Here is an 18,626-nt window from a genome sequence, read left to right on the forward strand (position 1 = left end):
TAGGAAAAGGCTCATCAGTGCTTTCTCTTGAGACTTGAAAAACCATGTGCTGGTTTTTGCATGGTACAGCACTCCATCACTGGACATCTGTGTAGGAGTCTTGTGTTTCTATTAAAAAATTAGCCTCACCTGAAGTCAAAAGCACAACCCACAAAACTTTTGCAGCGTAACAGGAATTGCTACCAAACGCCAGTGGGGACATCAAAAGGGAAAAGGTGTCACATTCTTAGAAATAGGCAGGAAGAGGAAAATAGTATCGAACGCTTGCAACCCTAGCGTTGCAAAATGCTCCAAGTAGGTGAATGAACATAAGATCACATACTAGCTAGAAAGTCATAGGACAAATTTTAAATAGTGGCATCCGTCTGGTGGGTAATACTCCAAGCATCCATCAAAGCAGTAGGTGGCCTCTTGACTCCTGTTACAGCTACTCTGAATGTTTCCACTCTAACTTCCTTTTCCAGATCCATGAGGGACACTCATTATCCCCCCCTCACAGCACCTCTGCCCTCTACTGAACTATGTAATTTCCTTCACACCTCCCAGTTTTGTCTCTCTGGGAAGGTAAAGAAATTCCCTTCCTCCCTCATGCCATTCAGCAGGATAACATTTTCACCAGGGAGTTACACAAGTATTTATTTTTTAAGCCCTACAGAGAGGGGTCTGTTCTGGAGGGGAACACAAAGCAGGAGGTATAATGTGATCAACTGACAGTAGGGGAAGGAATTAGGTAAGTCAGCTGTACCTGATTTGTCATTTTTAACCAAGAGAGGTTTAATTCCTTTCTCAGTCTGAAAAAATTCCCCAAGAAGAGACAGCCAATGACAAACCCAGAATGGTAATAGTTTCTTTAGTATTTAAATCTCATTTCCTTAAAAGCTGTGCATACACACGAATGCCATTCTCTTGCTAATCTGACCCACCTTCTTTTCTGTACTGTGAACTGTCCTTTGCCAAACTCTGATTAAAATATACAAATCCCAAAATCCTACAGCCTCCAGAGTTGATTCTGTGGGTACAGAATGGGCTGTGATACACATGACACTGTATCATTGATTCCATCCATGGCTTTGTTTATGGTCAGGATTTACAGTAAAAATAGAAATATTTTTGGTTTAATGATTCATTGTTGGAATGAATGTTTAAACATTTTTAAACAGAAATGCTCAGAAGTGCAATTAGCTTGTTGAGCACAATAAAGGCAACCCAGAATGATGCCAAATTGGAGGGTAGAAGTGGGGAATCAGAGTTTAATAAACCTCAAGGCAGGCCACTTAGCCTGGTATCCTCTTTCTGGTAGGAGCCAGGGCATTGTTTTAGAAAAAAAAAAAAAAAAACATTTCACAAACTGACCCACCTTCTTTTCTGTACTGTGAACTGTCCTTTGCCAAACTCTGATTAAAATATACAAATCCCAAAATCCTACAGCCTCCAGAGTTGATTCTGTGGGTACAGAATGGGCTGTGATACACATGACACTGTATCATTGATTCCATCCATGGCTTTGTTTATGGTCAGGATTTACAGTAAAAATAGAAATATTTTTGGTTTAATGATTCATTGTTGGAATGAATGTTTAAACATTTTTAAACAGAAATGCTCAGAAGTGCAATTAGCTTGTTGAGCACAATAAAGGCAACCCAGAATGATGCCAAATTGGAGGGTAGAAGTGGGGAATCAGAGTTTAATAAACCTCAAGGCAGGCCACTTAGCCTGGTATCCTCTTTCTGGTAGGAGCCAGGGCATTGTTTTAGAAAAAAAAAAAAAAAACATTTCAAAATACTTTATTTGTGAGACAAACCTTGGTCAATATAGAATATGCTAACTAAGGACAAAATCTCCTACCAACTCTTGCATGCAAACAGTTTACGCCAGAAGCACAAGGCAGAAACCGCTGTAACAACACGATCAGAGGGCTGCAAACATTAAACAACATGACATGCCTTGCAAACTGCCTTTATGGGCTGGTGGGCTGAACTTGGATTTATTTGTGAGACAAACCTTGGTCAATATAGAATATGCTAACTAAGGACAAAATCTCCTACCAACTCTTGCATGCAAACAGTTTACGCCAGAAGCACAAGGCAGAAACCGCTGTAACAACACGATCAGAGGGCTGCAAACATTAAACAACATGACATGCCTTGCAAACTGCCTTTATGGGCTGGTGGGCTGAACTTGGAAGAATGAAGCCCTTAGCACACTGGCAGTGTTTTCACACTGCAGAGCAAAGGAGGCAAGCACATTCCTGAGGTGTACCGAAACAGGTTACGTGAACACAACCTACAGATGACAACATTATATTTAAGAGTAATATGCTCAAATCTGAAATACTGTGCCCTGCTAAGTGCAGAGAAATTATTTCAGGATTGGGCAGGAATGCCCAACAAAGGATGGCAGAGATGGACTGTCAGCGGAAGAGACCTGACACCGAAGTAGACATACTCAAGGAGAAGAATCCATAGGGACATGAACGTGGGACTCAAATTACAAAGACAACAGTAAAAACTGGTCTCTTCCTCCTCTTCAGCTGTGACCCCATTATGCAAGAACAAGGACCTACTCAAATTCACAGGGCAGCTAACTAGAGAATAGATAAAGCAATATTTATTTACCCAGCCACAGCATATGAGAGTCACTGATGCAGGAAGTTCCTGAGAAACAAAATTCGTAGCTGAAATTTAAAGGGCTCCTGATAATTTTATAGTCACGAGCATTTCTAGCTTTGAAAGCTGAAATAAAAAGTAGTACTCTTAATTGCCATTCTTCAGCTCTAAAAATGAACACCTGAGCACCACAACTACCACTATAGGGAGGACACCAGACTAACTGGGTTAGTGTCTTAATCAGAGTGGCAGCTCCTATGTTTCTGCACCTGATTTTGTGCATTTCCACCCATTTTGATAATAAAGTAGCCTCTGTAGCCAAAACTGCTTCATCCTTTTCAGTGTGGTGAATTATGCTCCTGCATACCGCAGAATGCATGCAATATTTCAGGGTTTATTACTGTTCAAAGTCTCAAATACACTCCTTGGTTTTATTGAGCCAGTTAAAAAAAATGCAAATTGGGCACTGACATTTTGGAGCCCACGCTTCTGCTCTCAAAGTGTCCAGAGCTCTCAGTAAGAGCTCAGGACCAGGAATATTAGGTTTGGGTCTGGCAGGGGAAAAGTTATCCCGTTTTCTCCCAGGTTGAGAAGTATCAGAGAAGTCACACAAGTCTGAAACTGGAGATCATTGCTTCAACCCAGAGTCTAACACAGAATATAGCCTTCCACCTCAGGAGAGCATTTTGTTCACATCCCTCTGACGCTACTTGGTGAGCAATCTGTTCCCAGCTTAAAAAAAACCTAGCGGAGTCTCCAGAAATGCTCTCTCCAAAAATAAAGAGTTAGAAAATGCTTTCAAAGGAGCCACAAATCTGCCAGGCCAAAGCAGTGCGCCTCAGATCTGGCAGGTGAGGCTGGAAGAACAGGTTCAGCAGGAAGCATTCAGCTTTGCCCTTCCTCCCCGTGTCACCCCTTTGAAAACCAGGAATGAGCTGATTTACTTATCCAAACCTCAGGCACTGCTATAAAGTCCCTCTTCTGCACACGTACACACACATATGCATGCGCCCCCCTTACCTTATTTAGCCATTTCAGCCCCGGTATCGTGTTAGAGTTGATTTGCTCTTCCAGCCAGGGGCGCATCCGCATCCTTTCGACAGGCATTGTCACCAGCCCTGTAAGGAGCTGCAGGGAACAAGGGACAAGGTTACTTGTTTTCCAGGCAGAACTCCCAGGCAGCTCTCCCATCTCTGCACAGTACAGACTTATTAAAGCTTTGCAGGCATCGAACAATTATAAATATAATAGTGACTTTGGATCTGTGCGGGAGCCTCCCCTAAGAGCAACTGAGATGATAAAGCATTCTCTATGGCAGAAAACACTCTTCTGGTACACCTGGGTTAGGAAAACCTTCACCTGAAGAAGACACATCATATTGGCAAAAGCTTGTGTGATGATACAGGCGGGATACCAGAGGCCGCAAAGAAAAACAATTACGCTCCTGAAGAGACCTCTTTTTGGCCCATGTACCTGCATTTACACAAGACCTTTTTTGCCAAGAAAAAAAATGTAACCAAAAAAATTCACATGCAGGAGGCATCACTGTACTAGCTGAAATGATGCACCTGCTAACAAGAGTGCTTTCAAATGCCTGTTTCTGTCTCGTAAACTTGACTAAAATTATGAAAAATACATTTTACATCACAGCAATTTATCAGACCACTTTGGTTCTGGCTGAGTAGTTTGACCCCCTCCTTCCAGCTTTCTCTGATCAACCCAGTCACTGATTTTTTAGCTGCTATTTTACATTTTGATACTGCTTAGCTAGGAAGTGAGTGCTTTACAGCCCCCTCAGCTGCACCACACCACATTATATTATTCAGTTAAGACTCAAACTGACTTCTTTTTTTCTCTCTTTCTCTCTCACACACACACGTGACCCTGATGCCACTTCCCTGTTTAGAGCTGTAAATTATTGACAAAGAGTCCAAAGTCTTGAACCTGAGGCAGAAAATTTTAAAAACATTAACCAATCTCAGGCACTGCTCTGAAAGAACCAACCGGCACTAGATGCAGATTAAAGCACCGCATTAAATTCCTGTTAAACAGCCTGCAGCCCATCATTTCCATGTTCAAGTACTTGCATTTAGGCTTCTTCTCCTCTCCCCCTCTGCACTGGGCTCAGCTCCTTCCTCTCTCCTTTGTTCTTCACATCTGTGTTCTCTGCATCATTCTTAACTTCTCTGCTCTGCTATTCTTGTCACCTTTGATCTTAAAAAAAAAAAAATCAAAAAGAGAAAAAAAATGAGTAGGCCACGTATTTGAAAGCACACAGCAATGACACAAATGTAAATGGGTTTGTTCTTGCTTCCTATGGGAGTACAGGCATCAGACAGACTAACAATTAGGCAGTACCAAGCCCACACCCAGCACAAGAGGAAGAAAAACGTTCAAAGTTTCCTCTCATTGCTCTGAGGACATGTATTTCCTGAAACTAATAAGGAATTAAAACCTGAGTGCAACAATAAGGCTCTTTGATGTGTTCAGAGAATTTACAAGCAGCCGTGCTCATACTAATCTCTTAGCAAACATATTGGCATTTTATTTACTACTGTGTGGAGCTGGTCACTTGTGCTTCAGCCGCAGCCTTTTCCAGTGACTACGAATTTCTAAAATAGCTCAGAAAATGGTTGCAACTGCTCAGCTCTCTTTCAGGTTCACGTCAGACACAAAAAAACAGCCAACCCCAGAACCCAACAGCAGCCGAGCCCTTGTGCAAATCCCCTCTCTGTGCAAGAAGGAAGCTGCCTTCTGGGCAAGGATGACGCTTTTTCGGCCCCCAGGATGGTGGCGAGCAGCCGGCCATGCTGCTGCAGCCCCCTCTGCTTGACAACAATGATTCCCATCCAGGTTGCAGTGTACGGGAGACCTGTACCGTCTTCCCCTACTACACGTTGGGTCAAAGCTGAAAATTGTAAATGGCAATGTACTAAAAATGCAAACAAATTTTGATTTGTCTGTCAAGGAAGAAACAAGTAGATGCAACGATCACTTTGGATGCATTTCTTTGTAAGGTATCTTTAAGTATGCATGCACTTTGAGACAATTCCTGGAAACACTGTCCATCATCTTCAGCATTCAATATATGAGTGCTCCCATTTAACAGTGGGACTTGTCTTGTCTTCTGGGTAATGAGCCCCTAAGACAAATTTCAAGCCCATCTGAATGAACGAATTAGACAGAAGGCAGAAGAGTCATCTTGAAGGCAGCAGCAACGAATCCCACTTGGGACAGGCAACACGGAAGAAACAGAAGCTGCCTTTGTGCAAAAGCAACGCATTTCAGGAGACGAGAAAGCTGCCAACACCACTACTGCAAGGAAGCTGGTCTTGCCCAAAACAGAACTGTCGAGCCAGTCGTCTCTTCCCTCCCACATCCCCGGGGGCTTCCCCAGCTGCTCCCCCGCAGATGCTGCGGTGCTCATCTCCTTTTTGGCACCCTGGGACTCTTCTGGGATTAGCACCTGCAGCTGTCAGCACACACCTTCACATCCATCACCCACACCAAGGCAAATTAATCCGAGGTAACCAGAAAAGACGTTTGGCTTGTGAGAAGGGAGAGGTGGCTCCCAAGATCTGTTTATCTGAAAGTAAAACCAAACCCAGCTAAAAATAACCTGCAATGATGTCCAGCTGGAGGGAACAGTGAGCATCTTCTGGAGGAACGCCTTTCACAGGGGGGTAAACACAGCATGCTTCTGCTCATCAAAACACACTCCATGCTCCTGTAAGAGCACGTGCTGCAGAAAATAAAGCCTGATGTCTTCAGAAGACACCTCCAGACCTGACTGCCTCAGGACAGCACTGACCACAATGGTGCTAAAATGTAGTGGGTTTTTTGGCAGTTGCACAACAACATCCTTGTGATGAAAACACCAAGTCAACTCTACCGAGTAACTGCCTGTGGGAAATGAAGGTGCCACATCTCCCCTCCAGAGCTGTCAAACACATGATTTATTTGTACAAACATCAACTTCTGCAGTGCCTTAAAAGTAGCCTCTGTCTGTCCCTAAGCGGGGTTAATGGGTGCACTAGCGAGTCTTGTTTTGATGGCTCCAGGTGGGAGAACCTGAAGTCCATCCATCAGTGAGTAGCACGGACAACCACCTTCTGCTATTAAGAGTCATTCAAGTTTGTAAAGATCTTTGAAATTCTCCAAAATAGGCAGAAAAGGCAAGTAAAGTTTCAGGGGCCATCACCTAACATCAAGCCAGCTTCACCCTCCGTCAGAATACATTAATTATAAAGCAAACCTACAAAGCCAGAAACTAAGGTGAGCCACACAAAACAGCAGGCATGCCAAGTTCCTTTGCTCCAGCCTCTCTCCAGTGTACCCAGCGGAAAGGAAAAAGCAGAAACAGTCGATCCTTGTAAGGAGAACGAAACATCAACGTTTATAATCTGAAGCAGGCTGTAAAACCGGGAGCACCTATGCACCTATCTCCCATTCCTGGTCAACGTTAACACTGCACTTCCCCTGCACATTTACATGTAGAAGCAGCTACATGCAGGTGTCTGTATTTTTTGTATCAGGACAAGTGGACTCCTACCACCATTTTCAGAGCTGCCGAGGCATACAGTTCCCACGAGCTTCACCACCACCGTGAGCTCCTGAGCAATGGGCACCCATCCGCTGCCCTAAGCAAACCTCTCCAGAAGCCCGATTACCTTTGCCAGCCTGAACCTTCACACGCGGGTTAACTGGGAGAAAAATGGCTTAATCCCTGCCTTGGGTCACTTGGCACCATCTTCCTCCGCCTCGGAGAGACAATGGCCAGAGATGGCCGGGCTGGCAGAGGAGAGGAGCGGAGCCGGCTGGGGTTGCAGGGGGAAGGAGCAGCTTCAGCTCCACCAGCAGCAAAGGGGCATCTCTCACTCCATCACTCAATCACCCCCACCCTTCGGTTCCATCCCAATTTTGTCACACGCTAACGCTACACTTTGCATAGGCAGCTTTGTGAACAAGACCAGGGAACTTAGCAGGCTTACAAGCAACACCTTTCCATAAGGCCTTTTTTGTCTGTTTGAACCCGGATCATGGCTCTCATCCTGCTCAAAGACACATGTGACAGCACACCTGAGAGGAGAGGGCACTCCAGCATGGGAGCAGGAACGAGCAGCTGAGGAGGACGGGGAGGAACCCCTTAATCCAAAACCGCTAACGAAGCCCCTCTGCTTTTAAACTACAGCTTCAAACTTGGACCGTACTGAACCCCAGCATGTCTTTGGGGAGAGTATGGGAAAATGCTTAACACTCCCAGAGACCCATGTTGGAGTCAAACTTTCTGGCATTACATGGAAAATAATTGTTTGTTTTTTCTTCTGGTTTAGCACTGTCCTATGGTGGGGGAAGGGAAAAATAACCGCCAAGAAACACAGTCAACTGCTAATGCAGATGGGACCCAAGAAAGCTGTTTTCTACCCTACAAGAAAAGGGGATCTCATTTAGATATGGAAGTAGGGCTACCTGCTGGGAACTCATTTGATGAACACTTGCTATTCTTAACAAGACAGCCAACCTTCAAGAGCCACAATTTTTAACAATACCTCCTACAAATGTATTAAGGCTGGTAGCTCCGTGAATATCATTTCCCTTTTTTTGCTCCATTTTTATCACCCACCCCTTTCTTAAAGGGGGCCATAGTCAGGGGCGGTTGCCTTTTCGGTGGACATTAAGACATCAATAAAATTATTCCCAAATAGGCACCAGGCATGTGAGACACTAACCCCAACTCAACGGCATTTGCCTGGAAGGGGAGGCCACTGGGAGCCTGTGAGGAGCCAAGCACCATGCAAGAAGCATGGCCCACAGACGCACTGACGCCACAGTTTATGGAGGGATTATTTTGACCTTTTTTGAAGGTTTATTTACTGTACTATTCGTGCTAGTCCTGCAATCAGTTCAGCCTTTTTTTTTCCAACTAGATACCGCAAAAACATGTTGGAGGCTACCCCCCCGACAAGCTACAAACTGTCTTAATCCTGCAGATGTGACTCAGAGGAAGAGTGCTGCAGAGGGCAGACGGCACAGGATCTGCTGAAGTTGGACCAGCATAACCCAGTTAGGAACACAGAGAGTGGGAGGAGGCCAGTCAAATAATACTGCTCCTGCTACCGCATGGTGCACTTGAAAATGAGCTTTCTACACGGGAATCACACCAGCAGCCTGGCATGAAGCATGCAAGCCAACTTCCTAGGATAGACACAGCTGAAAGAAGAGTCACAATGGCATAAGAGAGGGAAGCACGGGTACAACAACATTTTTAGTAGTCACACAAAGGGCATTGAGCAGGTAGCTGTCACCACAGCATCCTTGAGACGCAATAAATCATACTGAATTTCAGCTCTATACTACTTCGCAAGATGTATTTTTCTAAGATTCTTTATGTAAGACTTCAGAAAGAAACTCACAGCACTTATTTATTTTTAAAGAGATATTAGAAAAATAATAGTTATTTTCAAGAGCTATTCATCTTTAGAGAGACATTAGAAAAGATGTGATGGTTGAAATCTATATATACATACAAATATTCTCACTCCATAATATTCAATAAAGAGCTTGTAGTCCTCCCTACTCTCTGCTAAAACATTCTAGTAAGTCTGACTTCTGTTTTTTCCCTGATGGAGATAACACTCCTGCCATACAGAAAGTGTAACCTTTGAGAATGAGGAGCTCTTCACTAGAACTACAGCAGCTGTAGACAGAAAGTGAAAGCAATGGCATGGCAGGCATTAAATCTGAGCAGTATGAGATGTTCTCTTCCCTTCAGTTTCGCTCCCTCTGACAGCATCTGGATAACTGAAAAGGCACAAAGGTTATCCCAAACCCAAAAGCTACTCTATGCCTACGGATATTTTTTTAAAAATGTATTTCTATGCATGTAAAAAAAAAAAACAACTGAAAAAGCAATTCTTCTTTCCCCATGACAAAGTACCCAGTTAAAAGTTGCCAGTATATGGAAATGTTATTAATGGTTGTGAGAACGTAAGGTGGGATAAGATACTTTGAGGTGCATTTGTGAAGTAGCTCACAGCCTTTCTCCAGAGCTGTGAAAAAACATCTGTTCCCCCAGAGGACTTGTGCAGAACATTGCATGGTATCTATTTCTCTTTTCTCTGCAAATACAGAACTGACAATATCTAAAAAAAAAAAAAAAAAAAATATCTTGTGCTTTGCTGATAATCTTTTAAAGTATTTTTGTTTTCTAATGCTGATGCAGTTCAGAAAAGCATCAATCACCCTGTCTGACCAAACAGATATGCTGAAATGAGACCATACGCTAATTTTAGGATTCAGAGAACTGAGTTCTGTATTTGTCCCTGTGCCAAGACCATTCCAGGATACAAGGAAACATGGTCTTATTTTAAGGAACAGTACTTGGAGCAAAATTCTGTCCCTTGGTCACAGCTCGGACCCTGCCTTCATATAGGATTTTGCATATAGGACCACCTTTTTCAACTATTCCACTGTGGATGCCCATTTCAAAGTACACGTTTAACCATATGGACTCTGAGCAAAGCCCTGCTTGGAAGTCAAGCTAGTCAGAGGAATAGACACTTTTCCTGGCTAAGAAAACTTGCTAGCCTCACCTGCTCAGAAACACTTCAGAAATGTGAGACTGACACTGAAACACAGACAACTGAACTGCACTTTACTCAGCTGCTCTGACTGCAGACACCTGAAATCCTACTGCCCACAGCTCATGGGGAGACAGAGCCCACTGCACTTCCCATCCGCCACCAGGAGAAGAATCATCTTGCCATTGATGCTGCAGAAGCAGAATTAACATGCCTTCCTTCTGGTAATGTCAAATTATGCAAATATCCATATCTTTTTTGGAACCAACAGCAAAATATGTAATTAAAGGAGCATTAATAAACGAGGAAAAGTGGGCATTGCCATTCTCAGAGGTACAAGGGTTAACGGTTCAAAATAAAATCCTGAAGCTCTTGGCATTGAAGAACAGAGATATGAAGCAAGAAAACACATAAAACCCTATAAAAGACTTTCTGGATTCATGAATAGCTAGACAGCAAAACCTACCCTCTCTGGTCTTTTAACTGCATGTATTTATGGTGCCTCTTTCGTTCCCTAGGAATACTCTGTCAGCGATGCTCTGTTGAACAGGGAGGGATGGGGGAAACATCATGACTCCTCTGGCACATTTGCTTATCACTAAGCACCCCTTGCCTTGTGCTCCCTTAAAGCATACCCCATGGCCAACTGCTTCACAGACCCAGCTCCTCTGTTGGCTATACTCCTGATCCACACTGTAGCTATGGCAGTATTTTTCCTGCCCTTTCCTAACACTTTGGTGGCAGCAGCAAAGATGCCATAAGTATGCTACATCTTTCCTGTCCACCACCACGAAAAATAATTCACCACAGGCAGGAAAGGTGGTATCTTATTTGCTCAGGTGCCTGCAAGAAGGAGGAGACTCCATCAAAACAGGTTGGAAAGCCAAGAACTGGAGAGTAGGCACAGTGGGAGGACGCAGGTCCTTGGCAGACTGGCATAAGGCACGGCTTGGCCATTAGGAAGAACCTGCATGGGCAACCAATGAGCAATATTTCATCTGCTTCCCTAGGCTCCCAAACCAAACATGGCAGGGCTACAACAGGACCACGGCTGGTAAGGGGGAAGCTCTATGGGGTGGTGAAACACCTGGGAACCCAGGCTGCTGCGCAACGGAGTCAAGCTAGCAACAGCTACCTAACTTCCCAAGCCCCTGCTTCGTAGGGGCCAGGTTGTGCCCACCTCGGGCTGTAGGGAGGTGCAAGGTAGATGGAGGAGGAGGGAAGCATTCAGCATGCCCTCCTCTCGTGCTGCTGTACCCAAGAAAGATACACAAAGGTAGAAGGGAGAAAAGCCCTTGCGTCCTCAAGGGACAGAGGGCAAAAAACACCCCAATCAACCCAACATTCCCTGAAAAAAACCCCACCAAACAAACAAAACAAAGGCAGCAAATACCTCAAACGTGTATTGAAATCAGCATTACAGACTGCATGATAAACATGCCCAGGAAAACGGACAATGGGAACTCATACTGTATATAGAGTGTGTTTCATCAGCCCTATAGCATTTCTGTTCCACCCAAAGGGTGTTAACATGCCCTGGCTGGGATTCAGACATTACACATCAAAACAGACTCTTTCCTTTGGTTTCCATGCAAAGCTTATTCTTCCTCAGCAGCAAAGACGTGAGTTGTTATTTTGCAGTGATCTCAAGCATCATTAAAGGTAGCCCTCGGATTTGCAGACTAGAACCGCACTGAAGAAAAGCCATCTTATTTTAATACAACAGAACCAGAAGGCTGTTTTTTTGCTTATAGACTTAGCCATAATGAAACAATGCTTCAACCTCTCAATACCTACAATAAAATTTCCCTTGCACTGGCTCCTATGTTGAACGTTATCACGACACTTGAACAACACAATGTCTGTGGCTGAACCCATTCACTTCTCTAGCATCACAGTGACTTACATCGGCTGGGAACTTGGCCCAGGCTTCTAACAAATAGATTGTTAAAGATCATCTCCGCAGTATCCTTGCCACGACAATCATCTGCACACACATCAATGCCTGCAAGTCTGGTGACAATACAAAATGATTGCTTTACTTTCAGCTTTAAAGGAATACTTTGTTTCCTGGGGGTTTCTTTCATTTGTTTCCCAGGTCTTGCCTGGAGTGAAGATGGAGATGCCAGATTCTGGTGGCATCAGGATGACAATCGGTCTATGCAAGTGATAGTCAACAGCATGTGACTACAGAAAACTCTCCCCCTGCCACCTCCTCCAGGAGTCTCAAAAGCAGCCATAACTTTTACCTGATTTACTTCCTTCTTAAGCTTTGTGTTACGTCTGATGATTGATCAAGATTTGTCCTCAGTATCTGGGATGTCTAACTATTTTTCCCACAAAAGCTACCTAGAAGACAGGTGGTGACTTTTTAGTAGAGCTGTACTTCACTCAGACAAGTTTGGGAAGGGCTTGTTTACAACAAGAAAATTGCTGGCATGGTTGTCAGGGAATAATTAATTCCTTGCACTGGGGAGCAGTTATCCCCCGATAAATCAATTTTATTCCGGAATTAAGTGCTCACACATGAATCCACTCCTGAATACCCACACTTAATAGCTGCTGCTGCTTAGCTGTGTCAGTCAGTATCCACAGAAGCCAAACCCTGTCCATTCTTGAAAGCTGTCAGGAAAACTCGGCATTTGACACCTGATTCATAAAGAATTTTCCAGCCTGGTGAAAACTAGAAAGCTATTAAGGCTCAAACAATTATCAAGAATAATTTCTTTTATCATACTGATGCAACTCAACAGCATTTTTTTAAGTCTCTCCATGGCTCTGTTAGACCAACACAATCTTACGTGCTCTGTGACTACGTTTACAGGAGACACCCCTAAAACTTAACAAGCACAACATGTTTCCTACCTGTGTCCCTCTGAGAGCAGGGGACACAGCTGAAAATCACACATGCAAGCATCTGCAAGATCAGGATCTTAAATTGTAAAAATACTTTTTAAAGCCTGGGCAGACTTCATCTCCGTGTCCTGTCTAGCATTCTTCTGCCTGAGTACAGGGTCAGTGCTTTATAGGGTGCTATATATAAGAAAAGCAGACATCGTAAAACAAAAGTCCTTAATCTCAATGTTCCCACACTGGTGGCTTGTGAGGCTTAGGCAGGATTGCAGAGAAGACAATGACATTTAAGGGGCACTCAGAGAGGCAGAAAAATTATTCCAGATAGCTAACACTGAGAAATGTGTTCAAGGAAGAGTTTTCACATTCACCGACCATGACCTGCACCTGATGTAATCCACCTTGCTCGGATTGGGCTTGTTTCTCACAGGTACCTTTGTTTGTATAACATACTGTTCTGCAACACACAGCAAAAACTATTTGCACACTACACTGAAGTGCGATTTAATATTTGCTTAAAGCTTTCATTTTATTGTCTGGGCAAGGGCAGTTTCTACCACTGAAGTTAATAGCTAACCCACACCTACACTTTTGCCGAAGTTACCCGAACTTCTAATCGCTAGCACAGCACCCAGAACCGAGAGCAAAAGACATAAACTGCCTCTACTTAACCTCACAGCGAGCACCAAAACCAGCCCTTTCAAGAAAGCAGTTTCTCCTTTACTTCCAAGAGAAGGTATTAAAGAAAAGTATATGCTATTTCGGATTTGTAAAAAACACTCTCCCGCTTACTTAGACGCTTGCTTTACAGACAGACCACAGCAGGCACAGACTTGGGGGCTGGGATCCTCTGAATCATCCACACTGCGAGCTGGAAACATGTCTGTCACATGCACTTATTTACAGTTACAAAAATAGCACCATGAAAGAAGCAGATGTGTTGAGCACAAAAAATACATTAAATTAGTTATTACAGAGATATTGCTCGACACTGGAGAATTTAAGAGAGAAATGTCTTTCTTTTGTACATACACTTTAAATGCTTGCACTTAAAGAGTGCTAAGTATTAAATGCTTAATACTGACGCTTGCTGAAATGGTATGATGTAATTCTCCTTTTTAGAAAAATGCTACTCTTTCCACTGCCACAGGACATACAGGAACTTCTCAACTCATTTTCATGTTGAGATATGAATAGTTAATAGGATCGGTTACAAAATGTGCCCTTAATTTAAAGTTTTTGTGTTGACCACAGACCAACAGCAATGAGACAGCCTCAATTTCTGATTTGCAGCAGCTATTTCTATCTTGGAAGTTTCCTAAAATACTACTGAGCTAGAGTGAGACCACTGAACTCATCTTCATTTCTCATCTAAGCCAGATAAACATTATTAAACTAAACAAAGCTAGTCTTCATCAGCTTCCCTCATCAATCTCAAATCTCCAGAATGGTTTCGGCATCCAAAGAATTCAGTTTTGATATGCTCGAACGCAATGTTTGCAAATGTGTGAGAATTAGACCTCTGGAAGTCCTTCATTTCACCCTAGTACAGCTTCAGCAGAGCAGCGATTGTCTAAGCTTCTCCTCAACACCCAACCTTTTTGTTGCTATAGCCCAGTAGCATGCGTCTCTACGTGTGAGAAGGATATTCATTCGAGCTTCCACGGCCACCCAGTCTTTGGCCACCTTTTGACTAATTCACCAGCTAGTTCTCAAGGTCAAAAAGGACCTTCTAGCTGCCAACTGATCTGTGGAAATGGAGTGAAACCATTTGCAGTCATTTCATGTCATCAGGAAAGCTGATATCAGATAACATCTTTTGGTTACTGTTGATCTGACCCAGATCTAAGTGGACGATCCCAAAGGTGGGAGGCAAAAAAACCCCACCACATATTTTATACCTGAGCCTATTAGTAATTCACATCTCAACATGAATAAATTTCAAGCGCACCTCCCAGCCGAATGACTCGCTTTCATCATACTGGATGTCGTCACCTCCGCTGTACTTTCTGTATGCATTTGCCACAGCATTTCAAAACGTTACTTCCGTGACTGAAGAAGACGCCACTTCCTGTACTACGGGGCCGTCGCCCAGACCACTGGGTGGGAAAAGCGGTACCCTACCGTGCAGTCTGCTAAAGGAGTGCTGTCAGGCAGAAGTCAAATTTACCAACAGATGAAATAGATAATAAAATTGAAATAATTTTTCAAGGTCAGCTCTCATGCTTCTTTGCTCTGTGTTTATTCCTTCATTTTTGCCAACTGGGAAATGAAAACCAATGGAGTCGGTTTCACTTTTGTTTATATTTGGTTTCAATTTTATCCTCAAGTTTTGCTTTCATCTTTTTCATGTAACACTGTTGGGACTTGAGATTCTGCAGGAAAGCTTTCAGTAATTTTAAAATATTTGTCTCCTATCCCACCTTTTTTCCTACTGTGGAATTATTTTTATTTTAGATAGAATTTATAAGATGCTGTCACAATTTTGGAATGCTTTTGGTGGGGGGATTGTTTGATTTTGATTTTACAAATTTAAACACCACATCCAATTAATTCAGTAGTTTAGTATTTTCCACTGGATTCATCTCTCAGTTGCACATAAAGCACATTTACACGATTCAACAACGTACCTTAAAAAAGCATCCAGTGCACCAAATGCACAAAAGCCCACATCACGCGCCACATGCATGTCATATATATGCACGAGATGCACATAAAGACCTAAACTTACTGCTACGTGAACTTTAATTAAAGAATTAAGGCGTTATCTTGCTTAGATAAAAGCTGTAAAAGGTTTGCCTGTAATGCTGTTAAGCAATGTCCAATACCAACAGAAGTATTACAGTACAGACTTTGTCTTCTGTGCACTCATCAAGCCCCTCGTCACATACATCCCTCCGTACATAGCAAAAAGCAGAACTTAACCACACTTTCAGACTTTCTTAAACCATAAGCAATACTTCCTTCTTTTGTGCTATATCAATGTTAAGCATGTAAGTCTTTAAATTAAAAAGTATTTAAAATAATTTTACAGCAAAAGGGAAATGGTTAGACAACATCCACTGTCACACGCAGTTCAAACTAAAGTACAGATGTAAATACTTTTGCTTTTGCCGCATCTTAACTCCATTCCTAACACCTGATATGCTGGGAGCTACAAACCAAACCTGTAAAGGTTAGTTGAAAAATTATGAAACTGTAATCTGCTCTATTCTTTAAGGGGCAAGAATTTGGAAATTATTACTTCCAAGCTCACCTTGAAAGCTAGCAACCTATATAGCAACAATTGAATGTTAAAATAATTTAAAGTTAGAATTCAGTTCTGTACCTTGGGTGAAATAACATGCCACATGCAGGTGGATTTGCTCCTCGATGCCTGTGTCCAAGCTGCAACAAGATAAAACGTCTGCCTTGTACTAAAGACTGCTTGCTGTACATTTGTTGCAATCTGCCCCCAAGCAAACAAAGGGGTCAGAAGATTTCCAATATACACAAAGCCGGGCTTGCAGTATATTACATATTAAGAAACTAAACATCACTTTACCGCTTACCACTTCCTTCTTTTCTCCCTAGCTCATTCAAAAAAACAGTAATTTTTCATCAACTTCCACGAAATTGAAAACATATCCGGCACTAACTGGAAGAGCAAGTTTTAAAACTGTTTCACAGTCTATCAATAAGAAATGTGTGCTGTACAATGTATTAATTATGCTATATACAAAACATCTAATTTTATATTTTTATATATATGTAGATATGTATGCATGTATATATATATATGCACACATTAAACTCTTTAACTGTTAACATGCATTCCCTTCCACTAACTGTTAATAACTGTTAATCGCCGATTCCAGTTTTTCTTACTGGCTATTTTAATCTATTTTAATCTTAACACAAGAGTCCACACATAGTCAATACAACCTTCATACAGTTCCAACAAAACTTCTGAAAAAGAGAAGGAGAAATTATTTAATTACACTGAATGATTTTTTCCCATAATGTTACTCATACATGAGGAATATGCAACTTAATAAATCTGTTCCTCTCATTCACTGTACCCAGAATCTTTCTGGCTTGCTTATTTGTTGTTTTGCTTTTGCACTTGTGATCTCAAAGGACAAACCAGAAAATGTTTTACACTAATCACAGTTTATAGCACCATAAGCTATAATAAAACTTCTGTAAACACTACCTTATGGTTTATGCCCTCAATACCACAATCATTGTAGGCCTTTGAAGAATGGAGTTTCAAAAGGACAATCGTCTTTACAAACGAGTCACAGAGATAAGTAAGAAAGAGTAACACGTGATTAGTTTTACTTCCTTTACCTACAAATGGACCATGACTTTCAATATAAGATCCACAAAATGTAAGTTGAGGTCCTAATCCTGCAAACATCAGAGGAATTTTGCTGGGGTTCCACTCCTATGCAATGTTAAATGCATACAGGATGCACTTAACCTGACTGTAACTTGTGTCAGGTTAACAAGTCCAGGGGTAACAAGCACAGATTAAACAGGATCATCACAGAAACATTTTTTTGCTGGAAGTTTCATAAGATCTTATGCCACAAGATTCACATAACAAAGGGCAATACACGGTCTTGCTTCTCTATGTTACCTGCAAATGGGCCGTAGCTTATGCTTCTCAGTGGAGAAGGTTTCTATTTGCAGTTTTCAGAAATAATTCTTGATCAGCATCTGCAGTAATTCTTTGTGGGCAGTCAGTGCTCAAAGTTTGATATTGAACTGTTCTGACTGCTAAGTTGCACAGCAAGTTTCTCTCCCACAGACTGCCTAATCACTCGTGAACCCACGTAAACCCCTGACATACAGGCACCACAATTTATGTATTGCAGGACAAACACCCCCTGTTGCTTTGAAGCTGCCTCTCAATTGTTTTATTTGGGTCGCGTTTATTTGTATTGTTACCTATTCACTTTCTTCATGACACTAATGATTTTAAAGAACACCCCCACATCCTCTTCAGTCACTTCTTTTCCAAGCTACTTACTCTTTCACAAAAGCTGTTTCACACCCTTGATTGTCTTTGATGCTCTTCTCTGTGGCTCATCAACTTTCACCACATTCTTTTTGAAATGGGGGAACAAAAATTGTTAACACTATCCAGGATAGGGGAGTAATATGGATTTATAGTGGCATGACAGTGTTTTCTATTTCTTTTTTTTCTCCTTCCTAATAATTCCTAACCTGCCCTCTCCTTTCTTAGCCACTTCTGGGCACAGAGCTTATTTTTTCATAGGATTACCTGTGTTGTATGATCTTTTCCCCGAGTAAAAAGTCAGTTCAAACTTCACAGAAAGTTAAGATTGCATTCCCTTCCACGTACATTACACTTACATTGGTCTGTACTGAATTTCATTTGCAAACTTACATCTGGACTTTCAATATGAGATCCTTCTGCAGTCTTTGTGGTTCAGCCTTCAGGATTTTACTGCTCTGAATGAGTTAATAAAACCAGCAAGCTTGTCACATCACCACCTATCCCTTCCTCCATCCGTTGAACGGCATAGACCCTGGGCAGACTCGGGGGGGGGGGGGGCCAGGTGCCAACCCCCTTTTA

At 42.4% G+C, this 18,626-nt stretch overlaps 1 protein-coding gene across 3 annotated transcripts in view; it reads right to left on the reverse strand.

Annotated features, from left to right (window-relative positions):
- Window positions 1–18,568, reverse strand: part of IRF2 (interferon regulatory factor 2) — a 39,610-nt gene extending 21,042 nt beyond the window's left edge. Inside the window, exons 1-4 of one of the 3 annotated variants that reach the window (XM_019471572.1) lie at window positions 18,438–18,568; window positions 16,368–16,426; window positions 4,694–4,820; window positions 3,627–3,734 (exon numbers count right to left, since the gene is read on the reverse strand). In XM_019471572.1, the coding sequence (XP_019327117.1) occupies window positions 3,627–3,713 (87 nt within the window). In that variant the 5' untranslated portion in view covers window positions 3,714–3,734; window positions 4,694–4,820; window positions 16,368–16,426; window positions 18,438–18,568. Of the gene's footprint in view, window positions 1–3,626; window positions 3,735–4,693; window positions 4,821–13,831; window positions 13,919–16,367; window positions 16,427–18,437 lie in introns of those variants that run through there. The other 2 variants (XM_009277357.2, XM_009277355.2) reach the window with 2 other exon arrangements.
- Window positions 18,569–18,626: the final 58 nt, after the last annotated feature.

This window comes from Aptenodytes forsteri, unplaced genomic scaffold (genome assembly GCF_000699145.1).
Source record: "Aptenodytes forsteri isolate BGI_AS27 unplaced genomic scaffold, ASM69914v1 Scaffold65, whole genome shotgun sequence".
Lineage (NCBI taxonomy): Eukaryota > Metazoa > Chordata > Aves > Sphenisciformes > Spheniscidae > Aptenodytes > Aptenodytes forsteri.